Genomic DNA, 18,790 nt, shown 5'->3' with positions numbered 1-18,790 from the left:
ACATTAAACTTTAGAGAATGTTTTCCATGTTCGACTTAATATCCCCGTCACCGAACATATTCGTACCTCCAACCATAGGGGTGTTATAATTTGACGGTCAATCCCACGGTTTGTTAGTAGCCCAAGAGTTGGCGGTGGGTGTTGTTGACTAACTACTTTCTCTCAAATCTATCTTATAAAATTTAGGAACGGTTTAGCGCAGATAGTCCTTGAGTAGCTTTCCGCAAAATTCAACAAAAAATTCTAGTATTTAGATCATAGTAGTGTTTTAAAAAAAAATGAAATTAGCTTTAGTCTACTAAACGTCACTGCCCAGAATGCCTTTCGCTCTACCAAACCTCGTTTTATGGACATAGTAATAACGAAGTTTGTACAAAATGGAGTAATTGAGAGAAACAACACACAGTCTGAAGTCTTCTTTGTTAGTATTTTTTTTCATTGGGAATATCAGACTTATGTGTGTTTATATTCGTTTTTGTTTAGGATAAAAGGTATACAATAGACTATATGCGTTTCACTCATCGATGGGATCGAACCTTGTATTTAAGCCTTCAAGCTTGCCGTTAAACCACCCAAGGGAAGAAAGGAGAAGTGGAGGCCTTTCCAGTTTTTGACGTTTAGCGCTGTCACAAACAAACTACTTCGTGAAATTTAGAAACACATTTTACAGTTCTGAAACCTTTATATTCAGCATGGAATATTGTAAAAGCAGCGCTATCATATTTTTACTGTTTTAAACTACTTGTTAACCCACTGTTTACTCAAGGGAATTTTACCAGGTGATATCTGAGATTTTTTCCAAACGTGCTGGATCAGTGTTGACAGAGTCGCTTGTCCACTGAAATCTGTGGGAAGAGCGTTATAATGTGACGGTCAATCCCACTATTCGTTGGTAAAAGAGTTGGCGGTGGGTGGTGATGACTAGCTGCTTTCCATCTAGTGTTACACTGCTAAATTAGGGACGGCTAGCGCAGATAGCCCTGGTGTAGCTTTGCTCGAAATTAAAACAACAACAACAAACAAAACGAACCATTAAATTTCACATTTTATTGACATATGTTTCTTGAGGTTGTCATGATACAACTCCGAACACACATCTGTGTCTCTTCAACCTTCTTGAGGTTGTCATGATACAACTCCAAACATGCATCTGTGTCTCTTCAACCTTCTTGAGGCTGCCATGGTACAACTCCAAACGCACATCTGTGTCTCTTCAACCTTCTTGAGGCTGCCATGGTACAACTCCAAACGCACATCTGTGTCTCTTCAACCTTCTTGAGGCTGTCATGGTACAACTCCAAACGCACATCTGTGTCTCTTCAACCTTCTTGAGGCTGTCATGGTACAACTCCAAACGCACATCTGTGTCTCTTCAACCTTCTTGAGGCTGTCATGGTACAACTCCAAACGCACATCTGTGTCTCTTCAACCTTCTTGAGGCTGTCATGGTACAACTCCAAACGCACATCTGTGTCTCTTCAACCTTCTCATGCCAGCAGGTTATTCCAGTAGCCAATAAATCTTGATTAATTTATGAACGATCTGTTCAGATTCCATGCAGGGAACACCTGACCAGACGAGTTTCCCCCACATTCACGTTTGAATATCTTCACATGCTAGAGTTCAGTGCGTCACTATTTTACAGGGACGCTATAAGTCTCTACAGCCCCTGTTTCGAATGTCAGGATTCAGGGACGGATACTTTATAGCTTCGTAAATTAATTAACTAAAAGTCTATTCCTGTCCGTTTGTCTATTTCTGAAAAAAAAAAAAGGGAATACTACCCCCCCTGTATAATCTATTGAAAAAAGGGTTAGTGTAAGTAATACGATCCCAGACCACCTGGTGAGCTTTAGGTGAAGCGAAATGGATTTTCGGCAACAGGTGTGACAAGTAATATAGTGTGGTTGGAATACTGTTGTTGGACATTATCCTAGTTCTTGAAAATACCAAATAAACCTCGATGTATTATGACAACTATAGGTGTTAAGTATTAACCTTAATTTGTTACTGCTGTCTTCTTTTTAACTTTAATTTGTTACTGCTGTCTTCTTTTCGTTAACGTTAAATAACAATGACAGAAGTAACCAGAAATTAATAACAGTTGCTTGAACAACATGCATCTGTTAATGTGGGAAAAAACGAAGAACTTGTTGTTCAGAAAACTCTGCTGATGAAAATTTATGATCTAAAATGCATGATACTTCTGTCGCTGTTTGAAGCTGTTATTGCGACGTTCCATGTGTATCTTAGGGCTCGGGTTAACCGTGTGGTGAAGCGTTGGACTTCTATTCTGTACAGTACCACAAAACCATTCCCTGTACTTTCAAACCCTCAGTGTAGATGGCGCGTGGTTTATTTGTTTGTTTGTTGTTTCTTTTTTATTTTCGCGCAAAGCTACACCAGGGCTATCTGCTCCAGCCGTCCCTAATTTAGCAGTTGTGTGAGACTAGAAAGAAGGCAGCTAGCTATCACCACCCACCGCCAACTCTTGGGCTACTCTTTCACCAAAGAATAGTGAGATTGACCGTACATTGTAACATCCCCACGGCTAAAAGGGCAAGCATGTTTGGTGCGAGGGGGATTCGAACCCGCGACCCTCAGGTCACGACTCGAGCGCGTTAACCACCTGGCCTTGACGTGTAGTAGGGTGCCGTCTTCCATAAAGTTGGTTCTGAGTTCAAAATTAGGGACGGTGGCGAATAGCCGTTATAATGTTACAATAAATACATCCATCCACCTAGTAATTCGCGTATCTCTGTAGAAAATGTTTTGTGAGGGCTGATCCATAAGCCAAGAAATAAAACAACAACAAACTGATATTTGCCAGTTGAAAACAACTGATTTTATTAGTTAGCTCCAAAAGTAGTTGGATTGGAACATTTAAAGGATGTACCAACTACTTTAGAAAATACCCGTGGTGGGCAGAGCACAGATAGCCCATTGTGTAGCTTTGTGCTTAATTCAAAACAACAACAACTTTGGAAAATCCTGTTTTACTGTAAGAAAAAGTTTTATGAGTAGATGAATTGTGGTGAAATAATCAGCTAATTACAGATAATTAATCCTGCTGACGGCATTGTGTAGATAATTAATCCTGCTGACGGCATTATGTAGATAATTAATCCTGCTGACGGCATTTTGTAGACGTGTTTTTTTTGTGTTAGATTCTAGGCTCATCAGCTTCTGTTTCGCGCCATTTGTCTCTCTATTTGATGAGATGTTTCTCCGTTAGGTTTGTTTCTGTTTCTCACACTATGATTTTGCTACGACCGTAAAAACTGTAAACGCATCAGTTACTTTGTGTTTCATGTCAGTATATTTCATGTTATGATAATTATGTTTACTGAATAGAAGAATGTATGTTCCTGCTGTAGAACACTAGTTTGACGAACATTTGAACTTGTATCTAAATAAGTGATGTGAGATTACATTGAGCACGCGGAACGTCTGTTTACTTGGTTGTGGGAATAACACGTGAAATGTGAAGAGAATCGCACCCCAGTTACGTGGTGATAATCTATTGGTATACCAATATCAAAACACAGTGATAGTTTTATAAACGCAACAATAAAAACCTGATGGAGGTTTTTCAACACAATCTTTTAATATATTTTTTCTTGAAGGTTTAGCGTTTTGATTTTATGTCCAGAAACATATATACATGTGTGTTTAAATGTATAGGTCAACCTACCATCTTCATCATGAGTAGTAAACCTGTTTTTTGTTGTTTTATTTTTATTAGTAATAAATGTAGGTTTTATTATATCTACTCATTATCAGGTTGACTTTTAGTCTCTCTAGAAGTCGGTAACTTTTCCTGATTTATATATTCATAATCAAAGCGAAACATAATAAACGACGTATAATATATTTACCATATACGTAGATCTCAACTGTCATTGGTTGACTTGTATAATTTATGAGATGTATATAGTGTGTGTTTTGTTATACAGCTAGTTATGAAATTAGTTTTTGTAAGTACGTTTCACCTTGTGTTTTATGTGTAACCTCAAACGACTCCATGTTGCGTACCATTTTAACCCGTATATAAAGAAATCGAATACAAAGATTTTATTACTTAGTCAACCGTTTTGCTTGGTTTTCGGTATCGTCAAATATATTCTATCAGAATATATTTAAATTTTTTTATTGCTAATTACTCGAAACATAACGACGAATGTTACATATCGTCTATTTGATGTATTACTCTAATTTTCAATGTCGCCAACACTAACATTGAATGAGATACGGACATATATGTGTGGAGGCTCTGGACTTCATATTCATTAGCCAGGAAACACTGACCTACTGTCACAAAAAACCGTGACGGTCAGTTTGTGATTGTGTAAAAACTGTTTGACTGAATCAACTTGTAACGAACCCATCACCCGTGTTGCTGTACACTCAAAGAACGAACTACTGTAATTTATTATCATGAACTTATTAAATCATATCCCACATACTGACGTTATGTTGTCTGTCCTTTTAGGTTTAAAGAGCAATCAGTTTCTTCAACGACAACAATGTAGGCAGAGGCGTAGGCGGGAGATATCACGCGCCATACTCGGAAATGATTGCTGCGCGCGAAGTTGGAGAGCAAAGGTTTAATATTTACATAAATACAGCTTTACAGTGGAATCTTTATATATTCAGTCGAAGTTGTATTTTATTAAAGCAGTGATGACTGGGATATTTTAAAAGTGATCTAACACACACACACACACACACTGTAAAAGTTGTGATATAAAAGTAACATTTTATTCACAACGTGTATTTTTCTGTAGCTTTACTGTAACATCAAATAAATTTTTTTTCTCCGAGAAGACAGTTTAATGAGACCTTTTCGATCGAGTAAATTAATATAAACACTAGGCCTAGTTGTCAGAGTTTACCCAGAATTCCCAGTGTGTGGGAAATAGGAATATTAACAATAGCAAAGTGTTTTGAGATATCGACTGTAAGAAAAAAACGTTCGTAATTTATTAGTGTCTTCAAAATAATGCATCAAAACACGGTTGTCTTCACAAACTAGTTCTGGATAAATAAGACATTCTTATTATTTTATATTTATCCAGCTAGGTATGTCACACGTAGTGTACTGATAGCTTCGTTACGACTAGTCAATTGTGTATTGTTTGAAATCGAGTTCGGCCGTTGTTGAAGGATATGTAGTGATTTTTAATGTTTTCTCTCTCTGTAAATTAATATCCGTGAAATTATACGGCTCTTGTATATCAAAAGTAGTTTAGCCTGGTAAACTGCATGGAGAAAAGGCCTTGAAGAATTGCCAGAAACTGTTCTACAGTGCAACTCGGAAATTAGAAACACGACGTACTTTGAAATAAAACTGGGACATATTTGACACGAAACCAGCAACATAATCCTGTTGTCTGTATTTCCACGTAACACGGTGAACTGTATAAAATTAACTCCAGTTTAAGAAAATACGTTTTATATAAATTTTACAAAATCCAGTTAAGCTCATTAGCAAGACAAAGGTTTAACTTTAACAGTAAAATGACATTATAATTTGTGTATATATATCAGAGTGAAGCACACGTATATTCTGTACCTACCAACCTGTTTTAGGCTGCTCCATAAATAAAAAAATATCTATAGACAATGCAAATGTATATATAACCTATATATGTCTCCAATGGAAAAAATAATAACTGAGAAATTACAATAGACAGGTGGATGAATAAACATTCTTCATAAGGACTGTGATCAATTACCTTTTGCGACTGGTCTCTACAAGAACCGTCCCACTATAATCTCAGCCCCCGGCGACTCGGCAGTAGGTCTGTGAGTTTATAACGCTAAAATTCTGGTTTCGATACTCGCGGTGAACACAGCACAGATACTTTATTAATAAACAAAAAAATAAAAGCTACAGTCTGTTTTAATTAACTGGGAGGGTCACGGGTTCGAATCCCCGTCACACATGCCCTTTTAGCTGTGGGGGCGTTATAATGTGACGGTTAATCCCATTATTCGTTGATAAAAGAGTAGTCCAAAAGTTGATGGTGGGTGGTGATGACTAGCTGCCTTCCCTGTAGTCTTACACTGCTAAATTAGAGACGGCTAGTGTAGATAGCCCTCGTGTAGCTTTGCACGAAATTCAAAACAATAATTAACTGGTTGTTCAATGACAGATAAGGCACGACTTCCAGGAGCTTGTTATGATACCCTTATTTTTACTGTAGGACCATTAGCGAAAAGAACTGTACCTTTCAGTACCACAGCATGAAATAACGCAGCTTTTCTCTATTGTCCGCTCACAACTGTCGATTGTGGTCATTCTAGCCTGCATAGTAGAAACACCATACATACATAAATTTCAACTGAGTTAATGTAACCTGTACTTATTAAATGTATAATAACTATCGATCAAATTAATTCTCAGCGTGCCAGTTATCATAAAATACACGACTTAAAGGATGTGGGAAAGCTGCCAACATACTGAAGAGGTTTTTTTTTTTCTGTAATAATGTCTATCATTGTAAAGTAGGTAATACAGTTTGTTTACATGTTTCCTTCTAATTACTGTGGCTAATTTGTCCCTATTATTGTTGGGAATAATGTGTGACACTCTAAACTACATCATCTCATCTGTCCCAGTTTTAAGTTATTTCGTATTGTTGTTTGATATTATATTAAAAACTAAACTGTCATTTCGTCTGCCCGGCATGGCTAGGTGGTTAAGCCACTCGACTCCTCATCTGAAGGTCGTAGGTTCGAATTCCTTTCAGCCGTGGAGGCGTTATAATGTATGGATCAACCCCACTATTAGTTATTCGTCTAAGAGTTGATGGTGGGTGGTGATAGCTAGCTGTCTTCCCTCTAGTCTTACACTGGTAAATTAGGGACGGCTAGCGCAGATAGCCCTCGTGTAGCTTTGCGTGAAATTCAAACCTAATTTGAAATACTTCATATTATACCTGAGAACTAAACTGTATTATTTTGTTTGCCTTATTGTTCATTCCATTAGATTATGTTCATGTTTGTTCATATAGTGTTAAATGGAAAGCTACTTCGACGGAACTCGTATTTCAAACTGTTAACACTTTTCTCTTCTTTAGTCCTTAAGACAGTGCTGGGTGTGGAGGTAATTTATATAAACCATTTTAAATGTCTCACTTTAGAACATCTTTTTAAATAACACATGATTGACTGTTGCTGAGAATACCAGTCCCACAGTGGCGTGTTTACAGACTTACACTGCTAGAAACTGGATTTCGATCGATACCCTTGGTGGCCAAAGACACAGATGGTCTTTTGTGCAGCTTTATGTTTAATAACAACAGTTAAGAAAGTAATTTAACCGATGACATCCATCAAGATTCACTGTCCAAGGGTCGCCATTAGTAGTTAAGGGAAGTGGTCATCAGCGAGTTGGGTTAAGTGGTTTTCCAACGCTTCAACTGCGATGTAAATACTCCTGTTTCATTTCTCGAACTCTGAACTGAAATGATTTTGTAACCACCCACAGCAGTCCAACATAAGCTATTTCGAAATAATGGAACTGAGCACGTGGTTTGTTGTATGTAAAAGATAAGAACACAGTTTGCAGTTTTTCAGAGACCAGGATACTTCACGAGAGATTACGTAGTGTATGTAGTAACTACCTGACGGATTTCACTGACTACCATGCGCGAGTTAAGAAAGAAACAAGCTGCAAGCAGTTTACAGACTGTTTTTTCTTCTAATTTTCACTAATCGCGAGTCAACTTCGACAAACTTTGTTACGGTTTTTAACATATCAGCCCCATCTTATCCATTAGAAGTTAAAATGTTATCATTCAAGGTATGTGCGTAACGTTACTCGTTCAAAAATACCGGTTTATGAAAAACGTTCGTCTCCCAGTGTTGTGCTTAGTAAAAAAAAACACGGAATTTTGTTACACAGGTGTCATCACAAGCTATTAGTTGTTACTCATGAAGACCTCATTGGATCACATCTTCCATAACGTAACATGGTACACTGTACTCTGAAACCCAGCTTTGTCAAGATAGTTTTTACAGGGAGAAATGCACCACGGTTTAGAAGACAACCAGTTTCACATCGTGAAGATGGTGAAGGAACCTGCGTGGAAACAGGGAAGTCATCAAAAAACGAAGTGACTGAAACTGTGATCCAGCCAAAACATTTTTAGCCAAATCCAAAAAAAATAAACAAAGGATTAAAAATATTTTGTAATTTATATTATAGTTCATAGGTGTCAGGTTACATCCTTGTGTGTATATATAAATAGTATGTTTCGTTCATATGTACAAAACGTTATCTAGGTGAAGTTCAGTTCTCGCATGGAATAAAGTTATTACCGTCACAGACGTTACCAGCTCCAGGAAAACTGTTGATCTTCTTAATGAAGACTTCTTTGTATAAAGTAAATGAAGTAGAAAATAGTGAGATTTCCAGTAGTTGAAATGTGTTCGTATCATATTGTCGTAACTGTGTTATTCTGTTTCTTCACGGCAACTTCCTCAGACAACGCAGTGGTGAGAAACAGAAAAAGTTAGTATCTTGTATTGAATTTAGTTTAGCCTAATCACGTAGTGTATAAAAAGTTGGCATTTTGTTTAGCCTAATCACGTAGTGTATAAAAAGTTGGCATTTTGTTTAGCCTAATCACGTAGTGTATAAAATGTTGGCATTTTGTTTACGACTTAGTGAGTGGGTATTATTAAACTTTAGGCCTGACACTTGTTGATTAATTAAAAGTTGTATAAACCTCAGACACTGTTATAACTGAGATGTTTTTTTTTTATAAATGTTAGTTATGATTCTCATTAGACAATAAGTGGGATAACCTATTATAAACGTCTGTGTGATGTGACCGTCATAATTCGAACAGGAATAATCTAGCGACCTGAAACTGTGTACACATCCTAAGGGAATTCTGGGTGTGTGTGCCTTTAGATTTGGTTTAAAATTAATTTTGGCCATATCTTTTTTTACCCTTAAGCCCCATAATTCCTGAAAGTCTGTAGGAAAGTGTTATATTTTGTCCTAAATCGGACTTGCTGAATGAACAGTATGTGGAGGGTTTCTGTCAAATACTGTGGAAAACAAAACAAAGGTAATGATAATCTCCCAAAATAAAGAAATAATGACATATTTTAAAAATAATTTGTTAACCAGTTAAAGGAGGGAAACAAAGACATGAGGACCCGTGGAACAGACCTTCAGAATACTAGAAGAGGTTTTAAGTAAATAAAGTTTGGTTAATAACATCAAACAAAACAGTTAAAATAATTTTGTGGTATGAAAAGACAGTACAGTAGAATATTTTAACATACACACGTACACAATCGACCAGTTAAAAATCGACCTAAGAACCCCAGTAAAGCCGGGTACTTTTCTTGGTATAAAACGTACTGTATGTTAATTATTCATAATCTTTGATATAAACTTTGTTCAGAATTTTTCCATGTGTGTGTGTGTGTGTGTGTTAAAATGTATGCAAAATTAACTATAGAAATAATCGCTACCTTAGTACCGTTGGTTATATGAAAGTAAAACGATCATATTAGTAGACCTTTATGTGTGTCTGAGTGACTAGTTTAAATATATTATGAGGTTTAAGTTAAACAATATATAATATACGTAACGTTAAACTATGAGGCGCAACGGAATAGAGACGTCGACCTGGGGTATCTGTTTTCTCTCCTCTGCGAGGAAACAAAACTTTGAGCTACTCTAGATTTTCTAATTTGACTAAAGATGTTACTTGGTTCGTTGTATTTTGTGGGAAAAAAGGTGTAGGAGTTTTTGTATTTAAATTCACAAGTCAAGCTACAACTGTGTCCAATCGTTACGAGCACCCACTTCCCAAGTGAAGCTACAATTGTGTCCAATCGTTACGAGCACCCACTTCCCAAGTGAAGCTACAATTGTGTCCAATCGTTACGAGCACCCATTTCCCTAAGTGAAGCTACGACTGTGTCCAATCGTTACGAGCACCCACTTCCTAAGTGAAGCTACAATTGTGTCCAATCGTTACGAGCACCCATTTCCCTAAGTGAAGCTACGACTGTGTCCAATCGTTACGAGCACCCACTTCCTAAGTGAAGCTACAATTGTGTCCAATCGTTACGAGCACCCATTTCCCTAAGTGAAGCTACGACTGTGTCCAATCGTTACGAGCACCCACTTCCTAAGTGAAGTTACAATTGTGTCCAATCGTTACGAGCACCCATTTCCCTAAGTGAAGCTACGACTGTGTCCAATCGTTACGAGCACCCATTTCCTGAAGTGAAGCTACGACTGTGTCCAATCGTTACAAGCACCCATTTCCCTAAGTGAAGCTACAATTGTGTCCAATCGTTACGAGCACCCACTTCCTAAGTGAAGCTACAATTGTGTCCAATCGTTACGAGCACCCATTTCCTGAAGTGAAGCTACGACTGTGTCCAATCGTTACGAACACCCATTTCCCTAAGTGAAGCTACGACTGTGTCCAATCGTTACGAGCATCCATTTCCCTAAGTGAAGCTGCGACTGTGTCCAATCGTTACGAGCATCCATTTCCCTAAGTGAAGCTACGACTGTGTCCAATCGTTACGAGCATCCATTTCCCTAAGTGAAGCTACGACTGTGTCCAATCGTTACGAGCACCCATTTCCCTAAGTGAAGCTACGACTGTGTCCAATCGTTACGAGCACCCACTTCCCTAAGTGAATCTACTTATCCATATACTTCGTAACTTTACTGTGCCCTTTTCTAGTTTTAATTGAATATTTGGTGTATGAAATAATGTTTACTAAATACGCCCCCTGGTGGCTCCGTTGTAAGTTTGATACCACATAACGCTAAAATTGGGTTTCGATACCTGCGACAGGCAAAGCACAGATACAGCCTATTGTGTAGCCTTTGTACGTTACAAGCAAAAACTTAGAGAACACAGTACAATAGTGTTAGTCGAGTGGAGAGAACAGCGGAAACTAACTTTATTACCTCTAAGTTTTACCCAATTTTTAATTTTCTAGAGTTTTTATGGACTAACTGTTGTGTTTAAGTTTAGACAGTATAATGAGGTTGGTGTTAATATGTTAAAGTAATTGCGTACTAATTGTAAAGAGGCCTTGTTCTTCACACAGTATGCATAGGAACCGAAGCTCTTATGTCCGTGCCATCAAACAGGAAACACCACTACCAAAATCTACGAGACAGATACACGAACTGTACTTACGTGGATGGCAATTTGGAGTTGACCTGGTTAGAGGTTTGTTTCTTTTCTGTACAGCTTTTATTACAACTTAAGAAGCTTTTATTGTTTGCAAGTAACATTGTCGCATTAGAAAGTAGCACAACTATAAATAGATCGAACTTAGATCAAAATTTTGATTCATTAGACAAATAAGTGTTGTCATTATTCGTTATATAGATAGTATATTTACTATGTTAGATACAACTTATTTATATACGATCCGTGACTATATTTTTTCTCAGTAACAATCACATACATCTTAGTGGTTTTATGTTGTACAAGCCTATTTAACATAGCACAATATTTATAATTCGTTTTATGGACATTATATCACTCATTTTTGTTTTTCTTTTCTTCATTTTTCAAAAATAGGGAAAATGTCGTTTTTGTATTCTAGCCTATGTATTGATAGCATATTTTCACAATATTGCACATTCGATAAATTTTTATGATAGCACACGCTTAAAAAAATTGGAATAAAACATTTGTTTGACTTTTTAAAAAACTAAATTGTACGTAATAATATGAAGACGCAACACTTAATCACAATGTGTCACACACATACCTATCAATCGGTTGAAATACATGACGCAGCTTTCCTTTGGGTAAGCTACTAAACAACTTTATATGTTTTTAATAAGTTACAAACATAGTCATATTTAACTCATGCCTTTGGTATGTATCATTTACACCCGTTATATGGATAAGTTTTTTAATCTGAGTTTTCACATTTACATTGGTAACAATAATATTTAACATCCACTTTTGCTTTACCTTGAAATGTGGATTGAAATTTCTGACAAACAATCTTAACAACTTTACTTATTTTTTTTCTTGTTTGTAGTTGTTATTTAATCATGTACGAACACTTCTAGGCCTAAGTTTACTGTCGTCGTTGCCCTGTAAGTTTTATGTGACGTAAGTAAGGCTAAGATGAGAACGCTAGCTGACGTTAGTGTCGACATATTTTAATACATGAACATTCTAGGTGCTTTAGTTCCTGCTTTCAGTTTGTTAAGGTGTTTTTCTTTAACTTGCAGTTTTGGCTTGATGAGACAATTAAAATATTATTTTAAAAACATCAACAGTATTTTGCAATTTATTCATATTACTATTAACGTGTTTGAAAAAAATGTTTTTATAGGATGAAAAAATGTTTGAAGATAGGTGGTATAAGTCAAGTACTTAGGCTTAGAGGAACAAACAATTAATCAAACACGTATAAGTTTTATCTTTGTGTTACAATTTATATACTTACATAAGTAATTTCCAAAATCACTAATTGTAATTTAAAATGTAAATATATATCCATACTTTATGTTTCTATAGATTATTAATAATAAAACTGTTAAGATGATTTATAGCCTAGTAATTGAGAAAAATCAGAATTTTTATCTGCTTGGAATAACTTTAGTTTAGACCTAGAGAAATACCGCTACAGTTCAACAAACAAATTCTAATTATTGATGACCCACTCACGAAATTACAGTTTTAACAGCGACTGGTTGCTTACCCATACTAAACTGAGATATTAATAATTGGAATACAAACGTGGATCCTTGTGATAACACCGGACCTTCCCCACGTTTTATTTTAATACATTATGTGATATATAGATGGTCTGCAAAATATTAAATGTTCATAAGTTATTATACCCCTGAATTGAGGTTGGTTTTAAATTTCACGTGGAGGTATGCTATGTCTCACTCATGGACCTGAAGTCAAACGAAAATTTACCACATGTCATGACCCAGTGTGCAAACCTGATTCATTTTATGTTCAACCAGGCTAAACCTTAATTACCTCATGCGTAATAATCTTGTAGTCTATGGGCATGCATTGGGAGAGTAATCTCTCTTCTAGTGGCTTTGTTATTTTGCAGAGATCCACTCTGAATGATAAAACAAGGAATTTTAAACGATTCATCTTCCTGATTGACTTATCGTGTTAAACAGAAGAAATTAGGTTTTATTCTCTGTGTAATGTTTGTATCACAAGTATATATATTTAATGTTTGGTGAGGAACCCACCAATTAATTAAATCATGGATACAATAACAGTATCTATTATATTAGGAAAATTCTGTTTTTAATTATCAAAGCCTTTCGATCCAAAATTTTAGGTCATTACTATGATACAACGTGAAAACGCTTTAACGAACGTAGTCCTAGACAATCGTCACGCCACACAACTGTACCTTTGAACACTAACACAACTGTCTCTGTTTTTAATTGATTAAAATCTTTATCTCTGCACATGTAATCGGTTTATTTTTTGATTTGTTGTGTGTGTATCTGTCTAGGATGAAAATATTGATCTGAGTTTTCTACGAGATATTAGAGAAGTTACAGGGTACGTTTTGATCTCACATGTCAAAGTCAAGCGGGTTGTTCTTCCAAGTTTGATGATTATCCGGGGTCGAAACCTGTTCAATCTGCAAGTTAATAAAACAGAAAAGAAGCTGGCTTTAATGGTCACCTTGAACAAAATGGAAACCTTAGAAATGCCATCGTTGCGAGGTAAGTCAGAATAAAAGCAAGATATTAATCAAATTTAATATACTAGAATGTAACTTCAAACTTCAAAATACGCCAGAAATGTTTCTATAAAATTATAAGTTATATTGCCTTTGTGTATTTTATCTTTCATAGTGATACAATAACCATACAAATGAAAATAATGATAAAAACCTTTTGATTCATTTATATCTTAAACGACCCAGTTCCGTAAAACACATCATTCAAATATTAGAAGCGGTAATTATTACAGAAAACAAGTATATTACTTTAGACGTAAATTTTCTTTGCTACTTAATTATTGCCAGAGCGTTAGGACGCTTGAGGCGGGTTCGAATCCCCGTTACACACCAACATTCTCGCTCTTTCACCCGTGGGGGCGTTATTATGTTACCGTCAATCCTACTATTCGTGATAAAAAGAGTAATTCAAGAGTTGGCGGTGGGTAGTGATAACTAGTTGCCTTCCCTCTGCTAAATTAGGGACGTTGAGCGCAGATAGCCCTCGTGTAGCTTTGCGCGAAATTAAAAACATACCAAACCAAACTAAATCTTCACGACTTATTTATTTACTTTGTTGTTATTATAATTGCTCTTACTGCATACAAGTTTTTACTTAATATTTAGAAAACTAACTAACGAGTCGGTGTAAAAGATGAATCCAGTGTGTTTGTTGTCACCAAAAGGCACTAACCGTAAATTTCGCACAGCCAATATGTTAAGTATATTCAGTGAGAAATAATTTGTTTATTATCGCAGTCATTCGTAGAAAATCATTGTACACAACAAAAATATATTGTCCGATATTCAACGACTGTAATTTATTTGATGTCGTATCTATGACTTTCGAACTACTAATGTAGATGGCGCATTACAGCAAATCAAAAACTTTCGTTGACGCGATAAATTCAGCAATGGTGATATTTAGATTGCGTGATTGTTGTATATGTGGACATTTTTTACTGATACTGAGAGGGCGTCCCAGTAATGTCTTTACAGTCGGTACAATCTTATAAGAAGACAGTTTCACTTCATATTACTCTGCATTGAACTACAAGGATGATAATATGTTCTAGGTTACGTTAACATCTGGTCCTCATTGTTCAAATTTGTTCCTAAGCCTCGCTGCTGCGTGGCCTTTCGTGTTAGTTTTTTTCACGTCAATATTACTTTAAGGTTCGTAATAAAGAATAAATGAAAATTGTGCACATAAACTTAAGTAATTAATGTTTTGTTATTAATGCGTACCTATACATCTTTTATGAAAAATGACTTAAATAAAATTGACAATAATTACGGTTCACTTAATCTGATTCACACCCAGCATGAGGTATCGTATTAGTGGGTGAAAAGCCTCATCGGCATGGACACAGCATGGGTAACATAATCTACTCTCCATTGGTGTCACTTGGAATATTTCTGTTTATGTCTCATCTTTAGATAAAACTGTCAAATATATTTACGTTTGCCGTAGAGCATGATCACGTTAGCCTATTTGCTGTGTCAACCGCGGGAAATCGAATCACGAATTTTAGCATTGTCATTCTATGAACTTCCCTCCGGGGAGACAACTTGTTATATGTAACGACATATAAATCCTGACATGTTCTCTATTCACTGAGTGGGTATTGATGTTTATCTACACAGGAGGGTCAGGTTTCGTTAACCTCTTCTTCTTTCCTTCAAATTTTGGTTTTACAACTGTCAAGTGTATTTATACATGGTACATGAGGACCAGAATAACCCACACTTACTCAGGCCCCTTTCAGGGCAATGTTCATTCACAATCTACACATACACTTGGTACAAATAAAACATTTATTTACACTTTCATCAGTTAGGTTTGTTTATTTGTTTTTTGAATTTCGCACAAAGCTACTCGAGGGCTATCTGTGCTAGCCGTCCCTAATTTAGCAGTGTAAGACAAGAGGGAAGGCAGCTAGTCATCACCACCCACAGCCAACTCTTGGGCTACTCTTTTACCAACGAATAGTGGGATTGACCGTCACATTATAACGCCCTCACAACTGAAAAGGCGAACATGTTTGGCGCGACGGGGATGCGAACCCGCGACCCTCAGATTACGAGTTGCACGCCTTAACACGCTTGGCCATGCCGGGCCATCAGTTAGGTATTAACTATAAAATGTTTACATAAAAAAACCTTTCAATGTTTTGTAATTAATCCCTAATCTAATGTGGAGTCTAGTTTATAGGTGGCCTTTTGTTTAATTATTTAGAAAATATATATTCACTGGGAAAAGGTGCTTAGGTCTATCCTCGTCATGTAAAATACCTGTCAAGTTCGCTTACTAGTTCATTTTTGTCAAAATAATTTATTGTACTATGTAGGAGTCTATCTGCTATTGTTTCTATGCGTGCGTATTTACCCATGAATTCAGATGTTGTTCTGGGTACTTTATAAGCTGTTGTGAGTAGTGTATTTTGCATTGTTTGTAGTTTTGTTTGAAGTGGTTTTTTGCTTACATTTATCCATGCAGGGGCTGGATAGTCAATGACGGGTCTAATGTATGTTTTATATATTTTCATAATGTTGTTTGCCGTAGCTCCACTATTTTTGCCAGTTAGATTCCTAGCATAGTTTGTTCTTCGCCAAATTTTTGTTCTAATATTATTTATGTGGTTTACCAACGTAAGTTTTCAGTCGAACGTAAGTCCTAAAAATTTTGCTGTTGTAACAGTCTGGAGTAGTTCTCCATTCATATGTATCTGTTGTTGTGCTTTTCTATGTTTAGTTAAGTTTGTGAATAGGCCCGGCATGGCCAAGTGTGTTAAGGCGTTCAACTCCCGGTCGCACCAAATTGTGCTGAAATTGTGTTTCTGTAGTCGTTTATGTTGTTGATTTGATAGCTATTTAAGTCTACTGGGAAGAGTGGTTTGAATCCTGACATGTTTGATACTATTTTTGTTGTTTTGAATTTCGCGCGAAGCTACAAAAGGGGCTACCTGCGCTAACCGCCAATAATTTGGGAGTGTAAGACTAGAAGAAGTGCAGCTAGTATTAACCCCCAACTCTTAGGCTACTTTTTTACGAATTATGTTTTTATATAATCATTACTTATGATGCCACCTGGTGAGAATTATTGACACTAGAATCATCGTTTCAATCGTTTCATTTAGAAACCTGAAAAAAAGAAATGCAAAGTTATCGGTAAACATATTTAGTTTAATATAATACAAATGGACTTTAAGTAACATAAGCAAACAAAGATTAAATCTTTTAACCCTTGCTAATGTACCATCAACTGTTGATGACGTGTGGTGATGTTAACAACGTTGGTAAAACACACACCTTAAAAATGGTGTATTTTCAAGAATAAGTAGTGAATATTTAAGTCGTATATATATATTTCTTTATCATACAGATATGTTTGATTTTTTCAACAGATATCCTGAACGGTAGTGTTGGCTTTTACAACAACTATAACCTTTGTCACATTCGCACCATTAGATGGGATGAAATTCTCACTGGTCTAAACGCTGTGTCTTATTACGTGTATGACTTTCCACAGCCTGAACGACAGTGTAAGTTGGTAACTTTTTATTACTATTATAATGACTGTTTCAGTGATCTGAAATTGTAAATATATTTTTAAGTTTACAGAATGATATAACCACATTTACATACATACAACTGAAAACGTATATTAATATACACCAACATACATATCTACACCTGTGTACATAACCTATATTTCATAATGCTAATTTTACCGATGCAATTCTATTAAATGTAAACACATGGTATTTTTTCATTTGATAAAGCTAATGTAACGATATATTATGAATCAAAATTTTTCATTTTTATTGTAAACTGAATATGCAGACAATTAATTGTCTTTTCCACAACAAATAAACAGACAGCCACAAACTCTCGTTCCCTACCCCATCCAATCGAACATGTAAATAACAAAACAGAACTAGACAACTATGTTGATCAAATTACAGAAGCCATAAAGAAAGCCATAAAAAACACAATTCCTAAATCAAAAAGAAAACAATCACTTATTCAATGGACTCTAACACCAGAAATTCACGCACTAATAATCAAACGCAGACAATTAAGACGAACACACTACATCACACGCGATCCACACATTAAAACAGAAATCAATAGAACAAATACAAAAATTAAACAAGAAATTAAAAAAGTCAGAGAAAACAATTGGCATAACTTCTGTAAAAACTTAGAAAAAACCAAGAACAATCCAAAAGAATTCTGGAAAAAATTCAAGAGTATTGCTTCAGACAAAAACACAAATCACATGCTACAACATATCACACACAACAATAAAATCGCAAGGACGGACGAAGAGAAAGCTGACTTATTAGCTGACTATTACAAATCCTCTTTTTGCGATTTAAACTCAGTAGATTTCAACACACAACACCAACACCATGTCAACAACTTCATAAATACAAACCAAGCTTCATTCTCACCAGGATTCCCGGTGAGACACTAGAAGCATACTCAAATTCAATCAATAGAAAAATAACCATATCCGAACTAAAAATTAATAACAAAAACTTGAAGAACACTTCCCCCGGACATGACCAAATACCAAATATTATTCTCAAAAAAAGTTCCACTCTCCTACTACAACACCTCACAAACATCATGAACATTTCACTAGCGACCGGTATTACCCTGACACGTGGAAAAAAGCCATCATAACAACGATCCCCAAGAAACAAACTAATAGAACAAATCCAGATAATTTCCGCCCCATCAGTCTGTTAAGCTGCCTTGGCAAACTGATGGAGAGAATTATCTCCAACCGTCTCCTCCATTTTTGCGAATCAAACAACATCCTTCCAGAATCTCAAAATGCCTCCAGAAAAAATAGACAAACAACAGATCACCTCACACGACTCACGAATCAATCTACAAAGCTTACAACAACAATCAAGTAACCATCGGGGTATTCCTAGATGTCAAAAAAGCATTCGACAGCGTTTGGCACAACGCTATCATATACAAACTAAATCACCTACAAATAAATCCCACGATAGTCAAATGGATTTCAAATTTCTTAACC

At 36.0% G+C, this 18,790-nt stretch overlaps 1 protein-coding gene across 2 annotated transcripts in view; it reads left to right on the top strand.

Annotated features, from left to right (window-relative positions):
• The window catches only part of LOC143256433 (epidermal growth factor receptor-like), a 150,534-nt gene that overhangs the window by 95,963 nt on the left and 35,781 nt on the right, over positions 1–18,790 (top strand). The window contains exons 2-5 of one of the 2 annotated variants that reach the window (XM_076513661.1): positions 7,913–8,521; positions 11,107–11,231; positions 13,519–13,735; positions 17,139–17,276. In XM_076513661.1, the coding sequence (XP_076369776.1) occupies positions 8,434–8,521; positions 11,107–11,231; positions 13,519–13,735; positions 17,139–17,276 (568 nt within the window). In that variant the 5' untranslated portion in view covers positions 7,913–8,433. The remainder of the gene's footprint in view (positions 1–7,912; positions 8,522–11,106; positions 11,232–13,518; positions 13,736–17,138; positions 17,277–18,790) is intronic. The other variant, XM_076513662.1, reaches the window with a different exon arrangement.

The sequence above is a fragment of the Tachypleus tridentatus genome, chromosome 7, assembly GCF_004210375.1.
Source record: "Tachypleus tridentatus isolate NWPU-2018 chromosome 7, ASM421037v1, whole genome shotgun sequence".
NCBI classification, from domain to species: Eukaryota; Metazoa; Arthropoda; class Merostomata; order Xiphosura; family Limulidae; genus Tachypleus; species Tachypleus tridentatus.
Note: the sequence above shows the minus strand (reverse complement) of the source record. Positions and strands in the feature narration are given on the sequence as shown.